This window comes from Artemia franciscana, chromosome 12, assembly GCF_032884065.1.
Source record: "Artemia franciscana chromosome 12, ASM3288406v1, whole genome shotgun sequence".
In the NCBI taxonomy this organism is placed as follows: Eukaryota; Metazoa; Arthropoda; class Branchiopoda; order Anostraca; family Artemiidae; genus Artemia; species Artemia franciscana.
In genome coordinates, this window is record NC_088874.1 from 361091 (window position 1) to 388708 (window position 27618).

The 27618-nt window shown below is 34.8% G+C and overlaps 2 protein-coding genes across 4 annotated transcripts in view; both read left to right on the top strand.

Annotated features, from left to right (window-relative positions):
• LOC136033551 (ankyrin-3-like) overlaps positions 1-27618 on the top strand; it is a 127054-nt gene that overhangs the window by 20359 nt on the left and 79077 nt on the right. For 2 of the 3 annotated variants that reach the window (XM_065714297.1, XM_065714299.1), the window contains exon 1: positions 27044-27161. The exons of the other annotated variant lie outside the window; for it this stretch is intronic. In XM_065714297.1, coding sequence (XP_065570369.1) covers positions 27144-27161 — 18 coding nt within the window. In that variant the 5' untranslated portion in view covers positions 27044-27143. Of the gene's footprint in view, positions 1-27043; positions 27162-27618 lie in introns of those variants that run through there. 3 annotated transcript variants of the gene reach the window in all.
• LOC136033552 (uncharacterized) lies at positions 878-27155 on the top strand. The gene is made up of 5 exons (XM_065714301.1): positions 878-897; positions 3875-4054; positions 9818-9975; positions 15264-15384; positions 21532-27155. Exons 2-5 carry the CDS (start codon positions 3880-3882, stop codon positions 21744-21746), a joined length of 669 nt encoding a protein of 222 aa, XP_065570373.1. The 5' UTR covers positions 878-897; positions 3875-3879; the 3' UTR covers positions 21747-27155.

Consider the following 27618-nt stretch of genomic DNA (forward strand, 5'->3'; position numbering starts at 1 on the left):
CCATTTGCTTTTTCTCTGCCTTTGGTTCTGAAAATTCAATTCCTTTTATTTGAGTAGAATTCTGAGCCATTATCAACATTTTCTTTTCAAAATTTAGGAAATGTATTTGCATAGGCTACAAGGTTTTAAAGAAGTTGGAAAACCTTGCCTCAAATTCAAAAATAAATCTTATTTTGGCTTAAAATCCCATTTAAATCATAAGAATTGTTTTTTCTACGCCTAGGCTAGAATCAAAGAAAAGCTGACTCAATAAAAATTTAAAAATCATGGCTTAGTTTGTCAGAATTCAAGAAAATATAAGCTAGACCTCCATGCAATTATTTATGCCTTAGAAATAAGGAATGAGAAGAGAGGGGAGGTTGAAATCACTTTCCCAAAGCCTAGGCCTAATTTAGACTCTGAATACATTCCTGATAGTGTCATTCTCATAACTAATAGGCTATACTTTCCAAGGCAGAAAAAGCACCTCATTCAGGATTATTCCTGAATAAAATAAAAAAAGTGCAAACTTTAAATATGGTCCTAGTAAGCTAATTACAAGCATTTAGGTCTATTGTATGTAATGGTGGAATTGAAAGTTTTATAATAAGTCAAGAATATAGGCTACCTTACAATTATTTAAGAATTAACGACGCTTATTGACGACTAAGGTCCCTGCGTCGGCCCTGCAGTGCATTCCTGCAGCGTGATTCGATCTGTGGGTCCCGTATTACCAAGCTAAGGTTAAATCCGTTTTCCAACGCTTCCAATTTTCAAAATAATTGCCAAATACAGGATATTTCTTGCGCAGAACGTATTAATGACGATTAATCATAAGAAATGTCAGCCACCTCTTATCATCATTTTTCGCGCTTTTTTCCTTATAGTCATCACTGCGCACAAACCTTTGAAAAAACCGTTGAGATTTTTGATTTTCTAGTAGCTTAGCCTATTGTAGCAAAATTGATCCAGAAGGAAGCTAACTTTCTGTGTATTTAGGCTATCCGTTTAGCCTACTGGCACCAAACTTTTAAGCTTAGGGTTTTATTTATAAGTAGGCTATTTTTTTAATTAAAGAATACATGGTAAAGGTGTAGAGTAGGTGGTATTAAGAAAGAAATAAGTTAAGAAAATGATCCTTACTTTCTAAAATGCACATCAGTTGTAGCTAGGCTACCACACTTTGACTAGGACTAAAGCTCAACTAATTTATCCCCAATCCCCTTAATATGCTGTTACAAAGCTTGTATTTCATATTTCTCATGCACTCTGACAATACATCACTTGGCTTAACTTTTGTACCCATAAATTGAATCAATTAGGCTATGAAAAAACAAGTGATGACTGGCAGGATACATGAGAAATCCATGGTTTGGACTGTATATGCATATTAGGGGAGATGGGGGTAAACTAAGCTACAATGGAGCTGTATTCTAAATGTGTTAGTTATACAACTGTTCTGCATTTTAGGAAGTCCAAATTGTTTTCTTAATGTTTCCTTCACAGTAGCCTGTACTCTAAACCTTCACTGAATGCATTAAGTGACAGCTACAATAGTCTTGGTAAAATTCTAGATAATGGACTTCTTGCTTTCTTGGAAAGGGTTTAGGTTAGGAAAATAAAACTTTCAGGGGTGGGTTTACAGGCTAAAGTATGTCACAGGAAAGTAGTTTAAAGTATCCACTCCTTCTCCCTCTAGAGGGCCCTGAAATTTGCCTACATGACATGTCTATACCTAGACATGTCCCATTGTCTGTGCATATAAATAGCATTTATATTCCCTGTGTCCCGGTCATCATTTGTGTCCTGGTGTCCCAGTTTGTATTTTTTCTTTGAGTGTCCTGGTCGTCATTTATATTCCCTGTGTCCCAGTGTCCCGGTCAGTAATTTCTATTCAAGCATTCCCTGTGTCTCAGTCATCAATTATATATCCCGCCTGTGCCCCTGGCGTCCCCGTTGTAGTTGTGTCCCTGCGTCCCGGTCATCATTTATATTCCCGGTCGTGATTTGTGTCCGGGTGTCCCAGTCTGTAATTTTTCTTTGAGGTTCCTGGTCGTCATCTATATTCCCTCTGTGTCGGTCGTCATTTGTGTCCCGGTCTGTAATTTATCTTTGAGTGTTTTTTCTTTTTAGTTTTTTTTAGTTTTTTACATTTTTTCAGTTTTTTTTCTTCTTTATTTTTCAGCGTCACTATGAAGTACATATCGCCGAACCTTTGTTTTTTAACTTAATCTGGTAGGCATTGATGACCTTATCCAAGTCAAAATCCCAAACCCAATCATCATCGCTATCATTTTCAGTTTTGATATGTTTTGACTCTCGCTTTCCAGGTGGATTTTCATCTAACTGCGCGGTTTTGCGTTCTTTAGCCGCAAGCCTGTTTTCTTGCTGTTCTTTGATCAGCTTCCTCAGCTGTTGCCATTGTAGGTTCTTCAGTCATTTTACAATTAAACATTTTTCCGTGAACGCATGTCTTAAATACTATTAATGACGTCACCGTCATAGCAAAAATGACGACAACTAACTTCATGACGTCAGTCAACACAGAAACATGACGTTACCTGATCCACAGACAGACAGACAACTTTTTTTTATATATATATAGATAAGTTGTCTCTGTGTGTGTGGGTCTGTCGGGTGACGTCATGTTTGTGTGTTGACTGACGTCATGTTTTCGACTGACGAAATTAAAGACCGGGACATTGGGACACAAATGACGACCGGGACACCGGCACATAGGGAATATAAATGACGACCGGGACACTCAAAGAGAAAGCGACCGGGACACAAGGAATGTTTGATTAGCAATCACCATCAACAAAGCACCGGGACACAGGGAGTATAAATGACGACCAGGACATAAGTAAAAAAAACCTAAAAAAACAAAAAAAAAGGTAAAAACTACAAAAAAAAAACAAAAAAGAAAAAAAACTAAGAACTAATATAAAAAAAAAAAATTAAAAAAAAAAAAAAAAATTAAAAAATTAAAAAAAAAAAAAAAAAAAAAAAAAAAAAAAAATTAAAAAATTAAAAAATTAAAAAATTAAAAAATAAAAAAATAAAAAAATAAAAAAATAAAAAAAATAAGAAAAGGAAAAAAATGAAAAATAAAGGAGAAAAACAAAACTAAAAAAAGAAAAAGAAAAAAAAATAAAAAGGGAAAAATACAAAAATTTATTTCATCATATACCATTTCAAAAACGAATGTATATACAGACCGGGACACAGGGACACAACTACAACGGGGACGCCGGGGGGCACAGGGGGATATATAAATGACGACGGCGACACAGGGAATGGTCGATTAGCAATCACCATCAACAAAGCTCAAGGGTAATCATTAGAATCATGAGGTATAGATCATAATACGGATTGTTTTCCCATGGACCATTATATATTGCATGTTCAAGAGTCGGTAAACCTGACAATCTATTTATATGCACAGACAATGAGACAGCAAAGAATGTATATTCTCAAGTTTTACGTAGTTAAAAACATATACATATATATATATATATATATATATATATATATATATATATATATATATCTATCTATATTCACAGTTGGGACATAGGGACACAACTACAATGGCGTGTAACTAATATGGCGCGTAACGACTCACGCGCGCGGGGGGACTTGGGGGGGCGCGAAGTGCCCCTACCAACTAGATAGCCAGTGTCATTTTACGGTGAACATAATGAAGCCGACACTGTTATGCGTAACTATATGTTTCCCGTATTCCTTGGCATAATCTATGTAGTCAAAATAGTCCTTGTTGGCCAACCGTCCAAGAATAAATGAAAAACAGGATGTGCCCCTACCAACTCATAAAAAAAAGTAGCGCAACTATTTTTGTTTCTACTATTGTTGCAACTATTATTTTTTTTTTTAGCGCCAATGCAGTCAGACGAGGTAAACGACCTGACAATGAGGTCATCCATACTCAGAGCTTTTGGAGTCAGATCTGATATTTTTCAGACTTCCGCACAATCAGGACAACTAATTGACCCATTCGATGAATTGATCATCATCTTTAAAGCTATGGCTGCTGGTATCAATGAAATAGAATCAGGTAGGAACATGTCATTTGGTTTTCTTCTTTTCTCTTTTTCTTTCTTTTTAAACACATTTCTGTTTCTTCTTGTGTTTATCTGAGAGTGTGCTTATCTGTGTTTGTGTCATGAGTATATACTGACAAACAGCCAAACTATTTATGCTAAAATTTTGTTTTTTTTTGCAGAATTATTTAGTACCTCGAAATGGGTTATAAGCAATTTTATGTTTGTCTGTTTTACTTTTAAATTTTTTTTTTTTACTTTTAGCATTGACTTTTTCGCATAAATCCCTTTTAAAAGGATGTCTGAAAGAATTGCTGGTTCTTGTGCATCATAAACTTATTTAGTTCTTTGGCTAAACTATTTATAATTGATTTGTCGGTATTGCCATAACTTGCTGAGCTTGGATGTTGCCATATGAAAAAAAAATGACAGAAAAAGAAAAGCTGACACACTTTCCCAGAAATCTTAGAAAAATCATTGAACTTCTTATGGTTTGTACCGGAGATACAGATGTTGATATTTAATTAAACTTGCATCCTTAAAGAACGATAATTTGTTTTTCCGATCATATGGAACAGAATTCTTTTTAAAGTCTAGAAAATTGCAGTCCCTCAAAATATTGGAGCATACCTGGTTGGAAAATGTAAAAAATCTTTGCAAAGGAAGTAATAAAGAAGTAATATGACAGATGTAGGAGTTCCCTGTGGTGCTACCCGCTTTGATTGAAAATTTGTCGACACCGAGGATGTATCGCTTATGCTTTAGGTGTATTGAATAGACAGTGCTTTTGCTGAAAAAATAGTTAAAGATTGTAATTCCTCTTTATTTTAAACCAACCATCATCCTTTCAGCATTTTCTTCTGCTTTAAATCTTGATGCTCGTGGCAATATTTTTACTCTAAGAAGTTTCTATCCCTTCTCTAGTGATCTATCGCAAATATACTGGAGATATTGCCTTATCCAGGGGGGGGGTCATAAGTTTAGCCCACCCTAATTTAATTTTACTTGTAAAACTACTGCAAAACTATTTTAACAAGAGCTAAGAGCTCATATGGCACTTGTGACGAGGCAAGAAGAGCCAAGAGATCATATGGTATGAGCTCTAACAAAATTCTATGAATCAATAGTTTGATTTAAAAAGGAAAATAAGAGGCATAATGCCGGTCAGGATTTAAAATAAGAGCTCTGAGTCACGATGTCCTTCTAAATATCAAAATTCATCAAGATCCGATCACCCACTCGTAAGTTATAAATAAACACGCATCCGCGATCTGCCTTCTGGCAAAAAATGCAAAATTCCACATTTTCAAACAGTTCGTGGTAACGAACTTTTGATATTGAATTGAATTTTGGTATCAATAGCTACATCAAAAGAATCGCATTTTAATGCTGATTTTAAATATATAAGTTTCGTTAAGTTTAGTCTTACCCATCAAAAGTTACGAGCCTGAGAAAATTTGCCTTATTTAGGAAAATAGGGGGAAACACCCCCTAAAAGTAGGATCTTAACGAAAATGACACCATCAGATTCAGCGTATCAGAGAACCCTACTGTAGAAGTTTCAAGCTCCTATCTACAAAAATGTGGAATTTAGTATTTTTTGCCAGAAGACAAATCACGGGTGCGTGTTTATTTATTTTATTTTTTATTTTTTTTTCCCAGGGGTCATCGTATTGACCAAGTGGTCCTAGAATGTCGCAAGAGGGCTTATTCTAACGGAAATGAAAAGTTCTAGTGCCCTTTTTAAGTGACCAAAAAATTGGAGGTCATTTAGGCCCCCTCCCACGCTCATTTTTTTCCCAAAGTCAACGGATCAAAATTTTGAGATAGCCATTTTGTTCAGCATAGTCAAAAACCATAATAAATATGTCTTTGGGGATGACTTACTCCCCCACAATCCCTGGTGGAAGGGCTGCAAGTTACAAACTTTGACCAGTGTTTACATATAGTAATGGTTATTGGGAAGTGTACAGACGTTTTCAGGGGGATTTTATTTTATTTGGGGGTGGGGCTAAGGATAAGGAGAGGGGGCTATGTTGGAGGATCTTTCCTTGGAGGAATCTTTCATGGAGGAAGAAAAATTCAATGACAAGGGCGCAGGACTCTCTAGCATTGCTATAAGAAAACAATGAAAAATCAACACGAAAACTTTTTTCAAATGAAAGGAAGAAGTAGCATTGAAACTTAAAACGAACAGAGATTATTACGCATATGAGGGGTTCTAAAAATACTTTAGCATAAAGAGCGAGGTATTTAGGAGGAGATAAATACCTTGCTCTTTATACTAAAGTATTTTTAGTAATTTCATCTATTTATTCTACGGCCTTTCTGATTCAGAGGTCATTCTTAAAGAATTGGGACAAAACCTACGATTTAGTGTAAAGAGCGAGGTATTAACGAGGGTACAAACCCCATTGTATACATAATAAAAATATATGGTTATGAAAGTTTGTTACGTAAGTTAATTCTTAAGTTACGTATATTTTTTACTAATAAAAACGTTCGTTAAAAATTAAAAGTTCTAGTTGCCTTTTTAAGTAACCGAAAAATTGGAGGGCAACTTGGCCTCCTTCTCCACCCCTTATTTCTCGACATCGTCTGATCAAAACTAAGAGAAAGCCATTTAGCCAAAAAAGAATTAATATACAAATTTCATTTTAATAATTTATGTGCGGAGAGCCAAAACCAAACATGCATTAATTCAAAAACGTTCAGAAATTAAATAAAAAAATTTACTTTCGTCAAAAAAAACTTATTTTTTTAGCTGAAAGTAAGGAGCGACATTAAAACTTAAAACGAACAGAAATTACTCCGTATATGAAATGAGTTGTCCCCTCCGCAATCCCTCGCTCTTTACGCTAAAGTTTGACTCTTTGCCACAATTCTACTTTTTAAAACAATTAAAAGCTTTAGCGTAAAGAGCGAGGAATTGTGGAGGGGACAACTCATTTCATATACGGAGTAATTTCTGTTCGTTTTAAGTTTTAATGTCGCTCCTTTCTTTTAGCTAAAAAAATTAGTTTTTATTTATTTAATTGTCATGTTGGGCCTGTCCGAAATGAGCGAAGATCAGTATATAGGCTAGCAGTCTCTGTTTAATGAGACTGGATGTTTTTGCGACTTCTGTGTTTCCTGGATGAACGCTGGCTGGCTGATGTGAATACGGCCCAGTTATTCAAATGGGCTATTCTAAGATAGTTGCTAATCGAGGGAAGTATAATAGACATGCACTGGGTAGGCTATATGCTGCATTCTGTGATCAATCTGTCCTTTATCTATCTTGTCTTCATCCCCTTCTAAAGAAAAATGGTGTTAATCAGATTCGGACTTTTTATTTCAGATATTGTAAATTTTTACTTTATATCCCCCCCCTTGGTATAGCAATGTTAAGATAATTCGTAAGTTTGATGTCTCTGATATAAGTGCAAAGTTGGCCCTCCTGCATGGAAGATTGTCGGAATCAGCTTTTTATCGTTTATCGCCTCATCATCCTTTGGTCCGTCTGTTCGGTTAATCTCATTGTAGCATACTGTTTTTATGGTACTTGGTATTGACCAAGTGACATATAGCAATCGCAACTTCTGTCGGTCTGTCTGTCTGTCGGTCCTGGTTTTGCTACTTTAGGCACTTCCAGGTAAGCTGGGACGATGAAATTTTGCAGGCCTATCAGGAACTGCACCAGATTAAATTAGAAATATTCGTTTTCCCGATTTGACCATCTGGGGGGGGATTGGGGGCCCGTTAATTCAGAAAGAATAGAAAGATCAAGTATTTTTAACTTACGAACGGTTGATCAGATCTTAATAAAATTTGATGCTTGGAAGGATATCGTGTCCAGAGCTGGTATTTTAAATCCCGACCGGATCTGGTGACATTGGGGGAGTTTGGAGGGGGAAAACTAAAATCTTGGAAAACACTTAGAGTGGAGGGATTGGGCTGAAACTTGGTGGGAAAAACAAACACAACTCCTAGATACATGATTGACAGAACCAGAACAGATCCGCTTTCTTTGGGGTAGTTGGGAGGGGGGGGGATTCTGAAAAATTAGAAAAAAATGAGGTATTTTTAATTTACGAACGGGTGATCGGATCTCAATGAAATTTGATATTTAGAAGGACATCGTGTCTCAAAGCTCTTGTTTTAAATCCCGACCGGATCTGGTGACATTGGGGGGGGGGGGAGTTTGGGGTGACCTAAAATCATGGAAAACGCTTAGATTGGAGGCATTGGGCTGAAACTTGCTGGGAAAAATAAGCACAAGTCCTAGATACGTGATTGACATAACCAGAACGGATCCGCTCTCTTTGGGGTAGTTTGGGGGGGGGGGTTGATTCTGAAAAATTAGAAAAAATGAGGTATTCTTAACTTACGAAAAGGTGATCGGATCTCAATGAAATTTGATATTTAGAAGGATATAGTGTCTCAAAGCTCTTATTTTAAATCCCAACCGGATCTGGTGAAATTGAGGGGAATTTGGGGGGACCTAAAATCATGGAAAACGCTTAGATTGGAGGGATCACGATGAAACTTGGTAATTTATGTGACCAGGCATCCCACACCATCTACCACAGATCTGATTCCGAAGACTTACGAATCCTATGTTTGGCCTATATTTGGGCCTGGGAAATCCTATAAAAATAGGACAGAGCCTATAATTTGAAACGAACCGACCTGTCCGAACCCTGACCATATAATATGTCCCCATTGACCTGGTTCTTAGGAATTGGAACATTTTTCATAGAGCACGGGAGGGGGGATATTCAAACCAATAATGGGGCTTATTTTTATGCTGCTAATTTTCCCAAAGGATTCATTGGACTAATCATGGGTCAGGGAATCCCTTTGAGTCATAGATTGGCTAATCAAAGCTACTCTTTTTTTATATTTTAAGATCTGAATGACGTTTTGCTGATTTTGGAAACAATCTCTTTAAGAATAGGTGTCAAATCAAAGCTTTAACCGGGATTTAGACCTTTAACTCCCCTGTCATGATATCTTCATGAGTGAAGATAGGTCAACTATCTTCATTGGATAGATACAGTGTATAGGAGAATTCGAATGTTATTAAGGTCTTTTTGGACGGAAGGATGATGGGAACAGTTAGTTGGGTATAAGTATGATATATAAGGACCATTTCCTGTAATTTATTTATGCTTCAATCTGGATTAGGTTTTGCGTTTGTTTATCATCAATAGAGTGTTATATTTCTGTATTAACCATGACCTGTGAAAGCTTTTAGTATTAATAAGTATCCTATCATATGAAGGCATTCAGAAGGTGTTTTACAGTTGGAGTCATTTTTGTTAAAAAGCGCTTTTTGAGGAAAAACTACAAATTTCTATCCATTTCATGTATTTTCATCAAACATTTTTCTGAAACAGTCCTAAAGTATTTCTCGGACAAGTCCCTCATGTCGTCTTCCCTTATAGATGAGTTAGTCTTGAATATAATTTCCAGTTTTTTTCTTTCCAATTCACATGCTATAACACCACCTTGCCAAAAACTTGAAGAAAAATAAGGAAGTTATAGCCTAAACAATCATGGCAGAATCAGTTAAGGTCTGAGTTTAGTCTAAGTAGTCTAGTCTCTGGGTAGAATATAAACCATTGTAATTTCCAAAATAGTTTTCTCAATCTTATCAATAAGTATTCTTTTGTAGTTGTTTAACTTTCGGAAAACAAATGTAATCATGTTAATAAGAAGATTAGGTGTATGGATCCTTTACGGCTGCCTAGAATGTAAAATTAAAAAAAAAGTATTCATAACTTTCATTTTAGGTGGTGGAGTCCTTGGAGGTCAGCCTGGGACGTCCAATCAACTGCTAAGAAACGTTCCTTCGAATATTCAGACAGATGGCGGAATAAGGATGGTCTCATTAAACATAATAAGTCCAGCAAAAAACATAACGGTTCAAGTACCCGTTAGCTTTTTCCAGGTACTATTTACTCTCTCTCTCTAAGAAATTTCCAGATTCAACTTAATTGACTTGGTAAATAAAGTACTAGGAGTAATTGACTAGGTATCCGTTAGATAGGGAACATTCATGTGGTTTGTAATTAAGCAAAGAACTTCTACTAAGATCCTCAACCTTTGCCCGTGCGTATTAATACAACGTTCACATTAAATTGAGACGAGTAATTGGTAGAACTTCTGATGATGACAACACCCTGTTAGTCATCATCTACAAACATTTTGACAATTTTCTTCGAGGAAATTTCGTATCTCAGTCGGGATTTTTCAATTTTAGTTTGCTCCTTCTGCTTGGATACATTCGTAGTTGTCCTTTCGGTGGATTAGTAACATTCAACATGTACTAGTAATTAAAACTATAAAACAGAAGAAACAGCTCAACACTTAGCAATTTTGTTTTGTTCAGAACAAGCTTTAAGTATGTCTAAACTTGACGATATTTCTAAGTAAAATTTTTCGGATAACCAAAAGAAACACGTAAAAAAAAGGTCAGAAATCCACACAAGCTATAATGGATGGTATTACTAGTCTTTGCTTAGGGAATTTTTCACAAGAAAAATCAATATGAAACAGATTACTAAGGTGCTTTTTTCAGATTTCAATAAAAAAAAAATTCAAAAAAACTCAATAGAATATAAGACGAGTAGCAATAAAGGTCATAATAATTCAAGCTTAAAAGGAACAGAAATTGTTATTTCTGTATTGTAGTACTCTGTATTCTGTAATCTGTATTGTCAATTGTTATGTAGAAATTGTTAACAGAAATTGAAAGCAGTGTACATTCCATTGTGTCATTTGCGATTTATTGAAAATTATTTTAATTTTAACTGTGCGCTTTAATTTTTCAAAACATCGACGGAAAATAAAAGCAAAGTCTCAGTAATAATCACTATGACTGGAAAAAAATAATGTAAATAAGCTGAATGTTTAATATACAATGATATAAAGTCATTGAAGTCTCAGCAATCCAAGGTTCAAGATTATATTTTTCAATTTTATTATTATAAAAAAAATATTTATTATGTATTTGGTTTTCAGAAAAATTCAAATACCGCAACAGACTTAATAAGTTTATGATTAGGGCGAGGGGGAGTAGGCGTGCTCCTGTTTGCAGCCAATTTTGAAATAGCCATTCTGTTCAAAATGAGCTAAAGGACAAATAGCTATCCCTTCGGGGATGCCATGACCCCCCACAACCCCCAGGGAAAGAGATATAAGTTATACAAGCTACCCATTGTTTGCACATCCTGTTCAGCACTGAGAAATACTGGCATGCTCTCTAAAAAGACCAAGACTATTTGGGCAAAACTTCAGGTGTTAAGGGAGATGTTGATCTAAATCAAAGAGAGTTTAAGTGCATCCAGACTGTTAAAAAGGTTTTTCTGAGATAAAAAAAAAACAAATGGCTAAGGCTATTAAGTTACAAATTTTAAGGAATGGTAAGTGGGTGTGGAACTAAACCAAAAGACACTATGTGCATCCAGGTTATCAAACGGGCGTATATGCAATATCTCAAAAACAACTAAGACTATTAAGACGAACCCACTAAGTAACGGCTAAGGATATTAAATTAAAACTTCCAGAAGATGTTTAGAGGAACATTGAACTAAATCAAAAGATACTATGTACATTGAGGTTGTCAAAATGATGCACCTGTATGTTCTCAGGAACCGTAAAGGTATTAAGTTGGAATTTTCTGCGAATGTTGAGGAGCTCCATTGAAAGACATACTGTCCCTCCAGGTTGTTATAATGACATCTTTTCAAGTTTCATCAGGCAAAAACTTAAGTTAAAGTTACGAAAAAAAAATCCTGAATCAGAAATAAACGCAGATGAGTGATGCTTTTGATATACATTTATTCTCTTATTACAATTTTCATACATGGGCAATCTTTTGAAACGTTTTTTGAACGAATTGGCTAATATATATATATATATATATATATATATATATATATATATATATATATATATATATATACTAGCTGTTGGGGTGGCGCTTCGCGCCACCCCAACACCTAGTTGGTGGGGTTGCTTCGCGCCCCCCCCCAAACCCCCCAGTGCGCGTAATTCGTTACGCGCCATATTAGTTACGCGCCATTGTAGTTGTGTCCCTATGTCCCACCTGTGAATATAGATAGATATATATATATATATATATATATGTTTTTAACTACGTAAAACTTGCGAATATACAACATTCTTTGCTGTCCCATTGTCTGTGCATATAAATAGATTGTCAGGTTTACCGACTCTTGAACATGCAACATATAATGGTCCATGGGAAAACAATCCGTATTCAGATCTATACCTCATGATTCTGTTGATGGTGATTGCTAATCGACCATTCCCTGAGTCGCCATCGTCAATTATTTATCCCCCTGTGCACCCCGGCGTCCCCTTTGTAGTTATGTCCCTGTGTCCCGGTCGTCATTTATATTCCCTGTGTCCCGGTCGTCATTTGTGTCCCGGTGTTCCAGTCTGTGATTTCTCTTTGATTGTCCCGGGCGTCATTTATATTCCTTGTGTCCCGGTGTCCCGGTCGTCATTTATATCCCCCTGTGCCCCCCGGCGTCCCCATTGTAGTTGTGTCCCTGTGTCCCGGTCGTCATTTATATTCCCTGTGTCCCGGTCGTCATTTGTATCCCGGTGTCCCGGTCTGTATATACATTCGTTTTTTAGTTTTGTTTTTCTCCTTTATTTTTTTCCTTTTTTCTTTTTTTTCTTTTTTAGTTTATTTAGATTTTTAGATTTTTTAGTTTTTTTATTAGTTTTTAGTTTTTTTGTAGTTTTTACCATTTTTTTAGTTTTTTTAGTTTTTTTTTTTTACTTATGTCCTGGTCGTCATTTATACTCCCTGTGTCCCGGTCGTCATTTGTGTCTCGGTGCTTTGTTGATTGCTAATTTATATTATATTTATATTTATATTTTTTATATTTATTAATATTTTTTTAGTTTTCTTTTTCTCTTATTTTTCAGTTTTTTCCTTTTTTTTTAGTTTTTTCTTTTTTAGTTTTTAGTTTTTTTTGGTTTTTTACCTTTTTTTTAGTTTTTTTAGTTTTTTATTAGTTTTTAGTTTTTTTTTTAGTTTTTGCCTTTTTTTAGTTTTTTCAGTTTTTTTTAGTTTTTTACCTTTTTTAGTTTTAAGTTTTTTAGCTTTTTTAGTTTTTTTTCTTTTTAGTTTTTTTTGTAGTTTTTACCTTTTTTAGTTTTTTTTCTTCTTTTGTATTAGTGTGAAATAATTCAGACGTCATATGCGGACAAACACGACGTCACTCGACAGACAGACAGACAGACATAACCCACAAACAACTTATTTTTATATATATTTATTCATATTTTTTTAGTTTTCTTTTTCTCTTTTATTTTTTAGTTTTTTCCTTTTTTTAGTTTTTTTCTTTTTTAGTTTTTAGTTTTTTTTAGTTTTTTACCTTTTTTAGTTTTTTACCTTTTTTAGTTTTTTTTAGTTTTTTTAGTTTTTTAGCTTTTTTAGTTTTTTTATTAGTTTTTAGTTTTTTTGTAGTTTTTGCCTTTTTTTATTTTTTTCAGTTTTTTTAGTTATTAGATTTTTACCTTTTTTTAGTTTTTTTTTAGTTTTTTAGCTTTTTTAGTTTTTTTTTCTTTTTAGTTTTTTTTGTAGTTTTTACCTTTTTTAGTTTTTTTCTTCTTTTGTATTAGTGTGAAATAATTCAGACGTCATATGCGAACAAACATGACGTCACCTGATCCACACACAGACAACTTATTTTTATATATATAGATAACGAAAAGAGAAATCTTTTCTCTTTTATCTATATTCACAGGTGGGACACAGGGACACAACTACAATGGCGCGTAACGACTTACGCACGCAGGGGGGCTTGGGGGGGGCTGCGAAGCGCCCCCACCAACTAGGTGTTGGGCTGGCGCGAAGCGCCACCCCAACAGCTAGTACATAATAATTTTGTGCCAATATAGTTACTGTGACTCATAGAGCACTATGGTACACTTTGTTCAGATCAAATTGGGGCTTTAATCTAGCCTTCCAAGCTAAGCATGTTCAATTGATTTGTCTGACTTGTTTTTGAGTTGAACAATAATCCTTACTGCAGTTGAAAATTATTTATTCATTTAGTTTTAGTAATTTGTGATAGTGATTGAAACTATCTATAAACAAATGAACTCGAAACGACTAAAAATTACAATAAATAGTCAACTTCAACTTAAAACGAATTTTAATTACTATAAACATAAGTAGTAAGCTACCTTTCCTTTTGCGAGAGAAGGCGGACTTAAATTAAATTATTTGATTCATTACGACATCATTGATGAAAAGTCAGTAGTTTTAGGTAATGTTTTTGTTGTCTCTATTTCCAGTAGTTAATTAATTTATATTGCCAATAACAGTGTGGAATTTTGTTATGTTTTCAAGGTGTATTGCTGAAAGGCGATTTAAAACAATCTTTGAAGCTTAAAAATCCTTTTGTGAACTTTTCGCACCGGCTGACTGTCACATAGACAAATGGTTTATTTGCAAATTCTCCAAGAGGGACTAGCTATCATCGAGATGTGTCGTGAATTTATGGTTTGACTTTGAAATTTGATTGAAAAGACTATGAAATTCTACATTCTCTTATCGGCGAGCTTGTCGATCAAAGCGGGAGACACCGCAGGGAACTCTCCAATTGCAGAAATGATACTTCCTTTGAGATAATTTTTAATGTTTTTCTTGCAGGTATGCTTGAATATTTTTAGTTTCATTAAAACTGAGTATTTCGTTTGTTCAGCACAATGTGAGAAGTTAAATGTTCTTTTTTAAGATTTCTGGAAAAGCAGGTGTTGACTTTTCGTTTCCATCATTCATTCAGATCTCAAACTCAGACCTCAGATCTCAGAGCTCAAACTCTACAAGTTATGGCAAGGCCACCCAGTCAATTCTAAATAGTTTGGCCATTAAATAGGACTAGATAGTTCATAATAGCATAAACCACAGCTCTTTATTGACATTAAAAAAACAAAATTCCACAAAATAAGTTTTTCAAAGAAAGGCTAAGTGCTAAATTAAACCAAAAAAAGAACAGAAATAAAGCAAAAAAACTGTATAAAAGTAAAAGAATATAAAATTAAAATATAAAAATAAAATAAAAATATAAAATACGCGCAAATTTGGTTAAGAATAAAAACAAGTCTAAATTGATGTTAAGGATGAAAACGCAAAGAATGTACCTTCGCTGACTCTTATTTTATGCTATTCATATAATCATTTTTCCGTAGTTTTATCAAGCCATTACGGGATCATCAATTGATGCACAAAATTTCAGTTTACCTGTTGAAACAGCCAAAGAAATTCTTCAGGATTATATGAAAGATGGCATAATCAGTGCCATGCTCTACCGTATGTATCTTATGTTCTTTTCATTTTTGTTAATATAAAACGTTGTTGCCGTTTCTATATCTATCTTCTATATATATATAATGAAAAGAGAAATCACCAATGCTACAAAAAAAAAAAAAAAAAAAAAAAAAGAAGGAGAAAAGGAAGACTGTTTTCCTAAATTAGTGATTAATATAGACCAGCACTTGAATGAGGCCTTAACCCTACTCATCCATACAATCACATAGGTCAAACAGCATAGCCACACACAATCAACCATAAAGAATAATCCATGGACAGGCAGTCATGTCGTCAATAAGTATAAGTCGTCATTTACCAAACAATAGAAAAAATAATATAGACAAATAATTCAGAGGCAACACCCAACATAAGGGCTCATCAGGAGAATACACTGGCCTATATAGGGTTTCGCCACTCTAAATTCTCTACCCAGCACAGTGTTGTGGCTACCACAGAATATCCATGGCATCCCCGCGTCAGGTATCACCCCCAAAATACATGCCTATGAAAAAAAACCAGCAAATGTAAAACAACCAAGTAAAACCAAAAACAAGCTTATCCTGTTAATATATCCCTCCCTTTAGCAACAATAGGTAAACTAAATATTATAAATTTTACCAAATCAGAAATATTAACACAATGCAAAAAACCTGAATGAACTAAACAATTATAGAATTCATCTTTACCATGTGGCTAATTCTTTTGAAAATCCGCTCAATTAGAAACACAATTCAAAATAAATGGCGCTGTGACAACATTTCTCGAACCTCCGAAATTAGTTAAAAATTTCTTTAAGTATTTCTAGATAATTCTTTTGATATTTATTTAAAAGTTCGTTATAATGAAAACTAAATTTTTTAAATTGCCAAGTTAATTTATTTGCAGAAAAACCTCTTGATATCAATTTTTGGCTTAAGATTTTACATCTATTTTTAAAATCAATATAATTACTACAAATCCTTGCATAACGAAGTAACTGTGAGAAAAACGCTGAATATGTGATATTTGAGTGTATATTACTTTCAGGGAACGGGAAACTAATCACTTCAAAATCAAAATCATCCGTTTTATTATACATTTTAAAACTTAATTTATTATTATCACAAATATTAATATTTAAATCTAAGAAATGATCTTCATGACCAGCGCCATGACTAGGCTCAAGAATAAGCTCTGATGGATATATATTTTTAGAAATATCAATGAAATCCTTACAATTTAAGACCAAAATATCATCTAAATATCTTTTATTATTTGACAAAGCATGTTTTAAATTAATTGGATTATTCTTATCCATAATATATTTATATTCTAGTTGACTTAAAAACAAGTCAGCTATAAATGGGCTGGAATTCCCCCCCATGGGAATTCCCATAATTTGCTTGTACAAATCACCCCCAAATCTTATATAAGTATTGTATAAAACAAATTCCAATAACTCAAAAATCATATCCAAGCTGTAACATCTCAAGTTAACTGTAGTATTAAAGCAGTTTGTCCACATAGCTTTTTTATTATAAATGTCTATTTTCAAGAACCTTTTACTAGATAAGAGGAAAGATTTTTTTATAACAGTTTTTAAATTATCAAACACTAAATTAAGTGATAAATTAGTATACATTGTCGCAAAATCGAAAGACTCAATTCTTTTAGCTGAAACCATTGTTAAAGAATCTATCACCTGCAGTGAATTATTAACACTCCAATATGGATTAAAATTCGAAAATTTTTTAATACCAGAATAATAGGTTTTAAGTTTATTTACAATTTCCTTTAAAATTAAAGAGAGGTCAGTAGCAGCAATGCGGGTTGGACATTTAGCTGCTCCAGCAATAAACCGTGGTTTAGGGGGATTCTTATGAAATTTTACAGTCCAATATAGGAAAGGGAACTTTTTATCATTGTCATTTATTTTAATATTAAAATTTTTAAAAAGTATTTCTTCAGTCTTTTCAATTAAATTCTCATCCTCTATATTTACCTTTTCGTAAACATTAGTTGTGCATAACTCCCTTTTTAAGATATCACAATACAGCTTCTGACAAATTATGGCAAAATTATTATTAGCTTTATCCACTGGCACAATTACAAATTCATTCTTTAGATTAGCAATTGCTTGTTTAATCTTCGCATTTTAAAATAATGATTTAGTGTTACTATTTTTTAAGTTAGAATATATTTTATTTCTTACTCTACTAATAATTAAATTCTTCCAACTTTGAAAACTCACTTTATTTTTATTCTCTTTCTTACACCACTTATCAATAAATAAATCAAAATCATTTTCCAAGCCATCAAGAACACTCGATGGTTTCAGATGATGAGAAAGACGGAAATTAGCCCCTTTATTCATTATAATTTGAAGATCATCTTGCTTTATTATTGACAAGTCCCCTGTTATAACATGTTTGTAAGTAGGATTTACAAATGGGCCAAGTTGCTTACAATTACGAACCGGTTTCCAATTTATATCACTATCTAGTTTTTTTAGTATTAAATTATAATTAAAAATAATTTGCCCAATAGTTTTTGAAAATTTATAAGTTAAAACTGGACTATCATTATAATTTAAATTACTAGGAAGGGCCTGTTTCACATGCCGCTGATTTAAAATTTCTGGTAAATTAATATCTTCAATCTGCTTACAAGTAAAATTAATAGGTAAATATAATCTGTTATCCTTATTACTAATCTTATCGAACTTTTTCTTTTTTGAAATAAATTTCGTTTTAGTTAGAATGCAAATTGTATCACATATTACTTTAAAATTATAATCAAGAGCTGTATTATTCTTAACAATCCAGAAAAGTTTGATTAAATTCCTCTTGGATAAATTATTTATACACTTTATTACAGAAATCATACCCCTAGATTCAAGTAGCTGGCATAGATCTATAGAAAGCATATGTACATCTAATTCATTTTTTCTATTATTTTTCCTATGTCCTCTCGATCGTTTTTTACGTTTAGTAGGACAGGTAAAAGAAGGATGGTCCATAAAACCATCAATACATTTAACAACAACATGAGACATGTCACCATATTTTGCTACACGATCATTTAGCCCAAAAGGATAAGCTGTACCAAGAGTATGGATCCAGAAATCCTCATGTTTACGCAGTCTATTATTCTTCTCTTCTTTATTTAAATTTTCTAATTCTAAATTTTCTAAAATTGTGACAGTTATATCTGATATGGAACATTTACCATTATTACAATGTTGAACTAGATAGTTATTAGTTTTTTCATTATTAACTGTTGTCTTATGTGCAGAAAATCTTTTATATATATTATTAGTTGTTTCCCCCACATATTGTAGGCAGCATTTATTACATTCTAATAGGTAAATTACATTGGTTGTTCTACAATTAACATTACCACGTAACTTGCATGCAAAATTTTTATTATACAATGTACTTTAACAGAAGTCCGTGGGACAAAATGATCTTGGCAAAGAAAACAATGACTTTTACACTTATTAACTTTCAAAAAATCGTTCCGAGTTCCGAGGCTAATCTTTGTGTATAAATAAGTTGTCTGTGTGTGTGTGTGTCTGTCGAGTGACGTCATGTTTGTGTGTCGACTGACGTCATGTTTTTGACTGACGAAATTACAGACCGGGACATCGGGACACAAATGAGGACCGGGACATGGGGAATATAAATGACGACCGGGACACTCAAAGAGAAAGCGACCGGGACACAAGGAATGTTCGATTAGCAATCACCATCAACAAAGCACCGGGACACAAATGACGACCGGGACACAGGGAATATAAATGACGACCAGGACACTCAAAGAGAAATTACAGACCGGGACACCGGAACACAAATGACTACCGGAACAAAAATGACGACCGGGACACAAGGAATATAAATGACGACTGCGACACTCAAAGAGAAATTACAGACTGGGACACAAATGACGACCGGGACACAGGGAAACAACAACAACAGGGACACCGGGGGGCACAGGGGGATATATAAATGACGACGGGGACACAGGGAATGTTCGATTAGCAATCACCATCAACAAAGCGCAAGGGCAATCATTAGAATAATGAGGTATAGATCTGAATACAGATTGTTTTTCCCATGGAAAATTATATGTTGCATGTTCAAGAGTCGGTAAACCTGACAATCTATTTATATGTACAGACAATGGGACAGCCAAGAATGTTGTATATTCGCAAGTTTTACGTAGTTAAATATATATATATATATATATATATATATATATATATATATATATATATATATATATATATATATATATATATATATATATATCTATATATATAAAAATAAGTTGTCTGTCTGTGTGTCTATCTGTCTGTCAGGTGACGTCATGTTTCTGTGTCGACTGACGTCATGAAGTTAGTTGTCGTCATTTTTGCTATGACGGTGACGTCATTAAAGATATTTAAGACATATATGTTCACGTAGAAATCTATTAATGTTTAAGTTTAAAATGACTCATGAACTTACAATGGCAAAAGCCGATGAAGGTGCTCAAAGAGTCTATGCCAAAAAACTTGCTGCTGATAGAGAAAGTCAGAAAAGAAAGCGTGCCGAGGAATCAAAAGAACAGCAAGGAAACAGGCTTGAGGCTAAAGAACGCAAAACCGCGCACTTAGATGAAGATCCACCTGGACAGCGAGAGTCAAAACATATCAAAACTGAAAATGATAGCGATGATGATTGGGTTTGGGATTTTGACTTGGATAAGGTCAACAATGCCTACCAGATTTTAGTTAAAAAAACAAAGGTTCGGCGATATGTATTTCATAGTGAAGCTGAAAAATAAAGAAGAAAAAGAAAACTGAAAAAAGAAAAAATGTAAAAAACTAAAAAATACTAAAAAGAAAAAACACTCAAAGAGAAATTACAGACCAGAACACAAATGACGACTGGGACAGAGGGAATATAAATAACGACCGGGACACTCAAAGAGAAATTACAGACTGGGATACCGGGACACAAATGACGACCGGGACACAGGGAATAGCCAGGGGCGCGAAGCGCCACCACCAACTAAGTGTTGGGGTGGCGCGAAACGTTATGCTTTTAAAACGTTATGTTCAAAGAAGAAGGCGATCAGTAATCACATGATCAAAGGCTATTCCTCAGCGTTGTATATCTCAAGAAGGAATGTTTGCACCAAAAAAGGATGAAATATACTTTGATCAGCTCATCAAGAGCTAACGATTGCCGTAAAAAAAAATCACATCTTTCTTAGTTCAAAAGTTGAATTTTTTTTTGCCGTAGGCCAACTTTCTAACGTCACCACTTTGAAAGGAGCAAAAAATAAGCTCCAATTTCTTTAGCAATGGCATAAAATTTAAAGTTTAAGAGGTACATCTGATAACAGTTCCCTGCCTCAATCCCAAGTCCGAAAAAACAAATGATTAGCCCAGCAAAAATCACGGCAGTACGTTCGGACCCGTGGGAAAATGCCGCTGTTTGGCTTCTGTAAATTTTTCTATAGATCACTCAAAGAAGATATATTGGCTTTGGGGCCGGGCAAGTACCGCATAGATTTAACATTTATAGATTTTAGTCCATCTTCAATTTGAAAGTGGTGCCTGCCCGCTAGGATGGAGGTTTCCACTCGAAATCAGAAACATGGTTTAATTCAACGAAAGATTGGCTCCAAAACTTCAGATACTCCTCTCTGACATAGGCTACATAACTCCACTTCACTTCGCACACCATAGGCTCTGGCTTGTAAACAAGCAAAAAACCATCCTTTTTGGCCCCAGGAAAGAGTTCTGTGGAGCTTTCCAAAATGTAATGCCATATTCCTCAGTCCGGCCTGAGGTCCACACTTTCCGTCAAAACCGCACAGGTTAGACCCTTACCAGTTTTTAGGAATAAGCCGACATCGGCAGCATGAAAAAAAAAAAAAAAAAAAAAAACGGGACAAAACCAAAATGGTGCTCTCGCAACACAAATTATCTGGATACCATCTCATATTGGGCTATATGGTAATGCAAGTGGAAATTTTGATTATAATGAAATTATTGGCATAACAGAAACGGGAAAACAAGAGAGTATGACAAGAATATTAGGATATTTTTTAAGAGATACAAAACTATTAGATTACATTTAACCACAGTTCTCCCTGTTTTTTTTTTTTTTTTTGCAGAATGCAGCGATGAGCACTTGGGAAATATATACCAGAACCGTCGGCTTAATGAGGAACTACAATATCAAATAGCATATGAAACAACCTTTGAAAATCTTTCACGAATCTTTAACAAACAACTAAAAGATCCTGGATACGTATCTGAGACCTGGATATACAGGATAAAGAATGAATGGGTAAACACAGTTATATTAATCTGTTTTTTCTTTTCTTAAAGGCTCTTACCATTAAGACTCCATGCAAATTTAGAAGCCAGTTGAGGTATGACAGTAGGTTAGATTCAATTACTTAACGGTTAAGATCCAATCACTCCTCCATAAGTTGAAATACCTCATTTGTTCTAATTTTTCAGAATTATCCCCCCCTCAACTACCCCAAAGAGAGTGGATCTGTTCCAGTTGTTTCAATCACGTATCTAGGACGTGTGCTTATTTTTCCCACCAAACTTCATCCGGATTAATTTACTCGAAGGATTTTCCAAGATTTTAGATCCCCCCCAACTCCTCCCAATGTCACCGGAACTGGTCGGGATTTAAAATAAGAGCTCTGGAACACGATATCCTTCCAAAAATCAAATTTCATTAAGATCCAATCACTCATTCGGACGTTTAAAATATCTCAATTTTTTCTAATATTTCAGAATTACCCCCCCCCCCCCCCGACTCACCCAAAGAGAGCGAATCCGTTCCGATTATGTCAATCACGTATATAGGACTTGTGCTTATTCCCACCAAGTTTCATCCTGATCCCTCAACTCTAAGCGTTTTCTAAGATTTTAGGTCCCCCCCCCAACTCCTCCCAATGTTACCAGATCGGGTCAGAATTTAAAATGAAAGCTCTGAGAAACAATATCCTTCCAAATATCAAATTTCTTTAAGTTCTGATCACGTGTTTGAAAGTTAAAAATACCTCATTTTTTGAATTTTTTCAATTTCACCATCCCCCGAATCCCTCCCCCAGATGGTCGAATCGGCAGAACGACAATTTCTCATTTAATCTGGTCTGGTTCCTGATACACCTGCCAAATTTCATTGTCCTATCTTACCTGGAAGTGCACAAAGTAGCAAAACCAGGACAGCCTGACTGACAGAATTTGCCATTGCTGTATGTCACTTGGTAGATACCAAGTGCCATAAAAACTGAGGTCCTGTGACTGGAAAAGAAAAATACTGCCTCTGTGCCCAAACTAAGAATAAACAACAAAGCAGGCCACAGAATACCACTGACAAGATAGCCAACGATTTGAACCTCCATCTTGCGTCCATAGTACAAAGTCTCCCCCCTTTCACTGGTTCAGGTCGAACTGTTCCTCCCTCATCCTCTTTCCCCAAATTTCTCCCTCTGATGTTATAAATAAAATCCGAAAGCTCAAAAATCAAGTACTTGTCCATTAGACATCCCAGTTGACTTGATTAAAGCCTTTTCAGAGACAATTGTTGGACCTTTATCTCTGATATTTTTAACCAAATTACAAAATCTGGTAAATTTCCAAGTTGCTGGAAACTAGGTTTTATAACACCTATTCCAAAGAAATCTTCCAGTCTGACTATAACCAACATGCGTCCTATTACACTCACTCCAGTTTTTTCTAAGCTAAACGAAGGGTTCCTTTGTCACTGGCTTAGAATTAAAAGTATACCACGCATTGACATCCGACAGTTTGGTAATTTAAGAAAAACCTCCACCACCCATTACCTTGTACACTTGATTCACACGATCCTAAGTGAACTAGAGAAACCAAACGTTTGGCTAAACCTGGTTTTAGTCGATTTCCAAAAAGCGTTTGACTTAGTTGACCACACTATCCTAATTCGTTAACTACATGATAACTTTGAAATTGACCCACTTTTAGTAAATGTTGTTATATCGTTTCTTTCAGACAGATCACAAGTTGTAAAATACAAAAATACCTTCTCTAACCCCCTCCCTAGGTACTGTGGAATACCTCAAGGAACCTTATTGGGACCACTATTATTTCTTGTAATGATTAACGAAATTGGCAAGGAATTCCTCAAAGATAGAAATATGTGGATGACTTGTCGATCCTTGATGTATGTCATAGGAATATTAAAAGTGACCCCGTTGAAATCCTAACCTAATGTTCGGATGAATCTAAGAGTCTAAATATGACAGTAAAACCCACTAAATCACAGATAATGACGATCAACTTCTTGAAATCTACTCCTGCTTTTTGCGACCCTATCCCAAGCGAAATGCTAGTGAAACATGTTAAGCTTCTTGGTGTCACATTTTCTAATGATCTTAACTGGGACACGCATGTTTCCAAAATTGTTAAACAAGCAAATGTTCCACTATCCATTTTTAAGCTGCTAAACAAATTTAATTGTCCTGAGATATATTCCCTCCGTGTTAACATATCCTTTATCAGGCCGATATTGGAATATGCATGTCTGGTCTGGCATTCGCAACTTTCAAATGAACTTAGTGAAAAAATTGAGTCGGTCCGAAAGCGTTCGCTTAGGATCATTTACAAAGAAGGCAAAATTCCATACTCCTTCCTCCTTAAAGCTGCACACATTACCACCTTAAAAGAAAGGAGGGAAAAACTTTGCCTGTTTTTTGCTAAATCAGTCATTTCCAATCCCCGTACTGAGGACTTACTCCCTGATTTTCACAATCCCATTAGACTCCGACTCCCCCGGTCAGCCTCCTTAGCAATCACAACTTACTCTCCGATTCATGCTGTTACAGAGAGGTTTCGTAGAAATTTTATACCCTTTATTCTGGAACACCTTAATAATAATTCTTGATTATGTACTTGCAAAATTCCCTTTTTCCTCTATTGCCATTTTTATTTTTTTGATTTACTGCAATATTTTTGCAATTTAATTGTTAAGTTTACTGATTTGCCCTTTATCTTTGATGATTTTGCTTTTTTAATTTCTTTTTACTTTTAAGTGTTTGACTTAATGTACTGTTTTAAATTTTTTTTCTTAGCTTTTACTGACATATAAAGCGAATTCGGCTCTATAGAGCTTGTGATAGTCTTTTGAAAATAAATATTATCTTATCTCTTATCTAAAGAGATCCAGGCATTGTTGTTGATCCACAGCTTAAATTTCATGAGCACAACCGGAAAACTTTTTTCAAAGCATCACAGCTCATTGGGCTGATCAGACAAAGTTTCAAGCACTTGAACAACAATACTTTTGCAAAACTCTACAAGGGGATTGTCAGTACTACAATAGAGTATGGGAATGTGATTTGGGGACCCCACTATAAAACCAACTTGGCTGCCCTGGAAAAGGTTCAAAGACATGCCACCAAACTTCTTCCTGGTTTGAAAAACTTAAGCTATGAAGAACAACTATTCGAACTGAGCATACCCACTATGAAATGTAGACAAATGAGAGGACACCAGATACAGCTGTACAAAGTAAAGCACAACCCGGAGAACATGTCTTTCCAGAGGTATTTTCCCCTTCAAAAGTAAATACCACAATAGGACACCAAGAAAAATATTCAAATCTATTCCAGTAAATAGATTAAAGGCGAATTTTTGGAGTGTCTGAGCAGTGGCCAACTGGAACTCACTCCCAGAAATAGTTGTGAAATGTGAAACATTAAATAGTTTTAAAAATGCCCTAAATCAATTTTGGAGCGAACATTTTTACACATATGACTCAAAGACAAGGGTAAGGGATACCGTTACCCTTGGTTTGATTTGCAAAACACAGATAGCCATTGATTCAGAGAAACACAATTTAGATGGAACAACTGAGAGTAGCAAAGCTTTAATTTCTTCACAAGCTGTCTAAAATGGAAACTATGCTACAAAGCAGCACAGTTTCCATACTATAGCACTTAGAAATGCTAATTCTAGAAGGGCATCCATTTTTCAAGTTTATAAAATCCCCCTTCAAAGAAACTAAAAATGAATAAAGTGGGCAGTGTTTTGAAGCCAAGGAAAATGTTTGAATTGGACAATATGAATGAATAACAGCATAAAAACAATATGCAATCATCAGAATTCAGCTATATGCAGTATTCGAAAAAATAAAAAAAAACGCAAAAAACTAAAATATCCTTCCTTTGAACTTTTAACACAGCTGAAGCTTGCCCTTGACTAATCCCAATTTCTGGGGAAAATAGGGTTGCAATGATGAAACATCACAACCATAACAAACCAGGCTTAAGGAATCAGTAAAAAGTATATCATAAGCATCAACTAACAATTCAACCAATCAAAATACAGACTTTGTCCCGCTGGCCATGTAGTCTTCTTCCATCCTCCCAGTGCACATCTTATTGTTAAAGTCGGTTTGAAGGTGAATATAGTGACCGCATCCCTTTGTTCCTGTCGGTCCCCGTCCGAGATACTCCCTCCTCTGAATTTGTCAAAAGGAAATCAAAATTTTTACGTGTTAAATCTTGGGACAAGATTGATAAGGGTATCCTCCAAGGGGAGTGCGACTTCATGATAGATAAAAACCGTTTCATCTGCCCCAACGGGAACATGGATAGGCAAGTCTGATATTCATATTGAATTGAATTTTTTTTGTGCGCAGTGAGTCCCAGTGAGAACGTGTAGATTTGGAACTGAAAAATTTGGATGGTCCAGTAACGAGAGCCTCAAATCCGCTTGTTAGTCTTCGAAATTTTGGTTATGTCTGTGGAATGATTGTTAAAACCTAGAAACGGAGTTGTAATTACTTTACGGTTACTTACTAAGTGGCACTTCAGAAGGAGCTCAAAGCTCACCGGGTTGACCAAAGTGTTGCAATTGCGGAATTGATCGCAAATGACCTTAGTAATCTATGTAAAACTCGTTCGGCAAATGATAAAACTGATAAAACTCGGGAGAACCAGTGGCATTCATATTTCAAAAGTCAGTTCACCGAACCCGACGTTAACACTCTTGATAAATTTGAAATGGAATTAAATAATCATTTACGTACTCCTGGACCGGGTACCTTTGCAGTAAGTTCTAGTGAATAATGTGATGTTATACGAAAGCTTAACAAAAGACAGTCTATGGGTTATGATGGCATTTGCCCTCTTCATTTACAAAATGGGTTCAGCTGAAAGTAAAGAGAGTAGCATTGACAATTAAAACGAATAGAAATTACTTCTTATATGAGTGAGGTTGTACCCCTCAACACCTCACTCTTTACGCTAAAGTACAGAGAGGGCTGTACACTGCTAGCTCTGGTGACTTTCGCTGCAAATCTTAATTTCTTTTAGCTCTATTTAGACCATTATAGCGATCTCTTACCCTGATATTACTAAAAAGTTTTTCTTTTATTATTTTCAAACTAGTTTATCTCTATTCTACTTTATTTGATTTGCGTACATTCCTATACCGCCACACTAGTCAAAAGTCCTCCTTTAACTATTTTCAAACAAAGTTTTTCTTTAAATTTCTCCAAAACCTTATGCAGCATTTCGTACATTTCCATGACGGTCCACCTGTCAAAAGCCTTGATTATATTAATTGCGACTGAGTTTTTTTCTTTGCATCACCCGTAAACTTATACCTTTATTCAGCACCAGATGCGGTTCAAAATAGAAGAAAAAGAAAAAGAAGAAGAAGAAGAAAAAAAAAGATAGAAGAAGAAGAAGAAGAAAGAAAAATAGAAGAAGCAGATGCAATGGAAAAAGAAATAAAGGTATGTTAAATTATTTCAAAAGAAAGCTAATTTGGGATGAAACCAGGGCTAGCCTGAAACACTGCTCTTAGTAACAAATAATACAAATTGTTTAAGACAAACAAAACTGTCTACTGAGAAAAAAAAAATCAATTTAAATATGCATACGCCTTATGCTGCAATACACATCTATAGATAATATAACATAAATATCTTTTTAAAACTTGCTTCTCTTGGGCTGGGTCAGTGGGGTCATTTGACTGACTTTTTTCCTCGTTTCCAGTGGTTTATTCTTTACTTTTCCAGCTTGGGAAAAGTCAAAGATTGGTTCATGTCTGTTATGCCATACGAGTAAGTTACAGTAAAAATGTAAAAAGAATAACAATAGATGTCTGTACATCGTTTTTACTGCCTGTCTAATTACTGCTACTAACAACTCACCGCAGCACCAAACTGTCTGAGGCCAAGAGCGCTATGC

What these genes read in the sequence shown, in the direction of transcription:
- LOC136033552 (XM_065714301.1), top strand. Translation starts at nt 3,880, where the DNA reads ATGCAGTCAGACGAGGTAAACGACCTGACAATGAGGTCATCCATACTC. An exon ending in TACCCGTTAGCTTTTTCCAG is followed by an intron (nt 9,976 to 15,263) that starts GTACTATTTACT and finishes ATTTTTCCGTAG; the next exon opens with TTTTATCAAGCCATTACGGG. An exon ending in AATCAGTGCCATGCTCTACC is followed by an intron (nt 15,385 to 21,531) that starts GTATGTATCTTA and finishes TTTTTTTTGCAG; the next exon opens with AATGCAGCGATGAGCACTTG.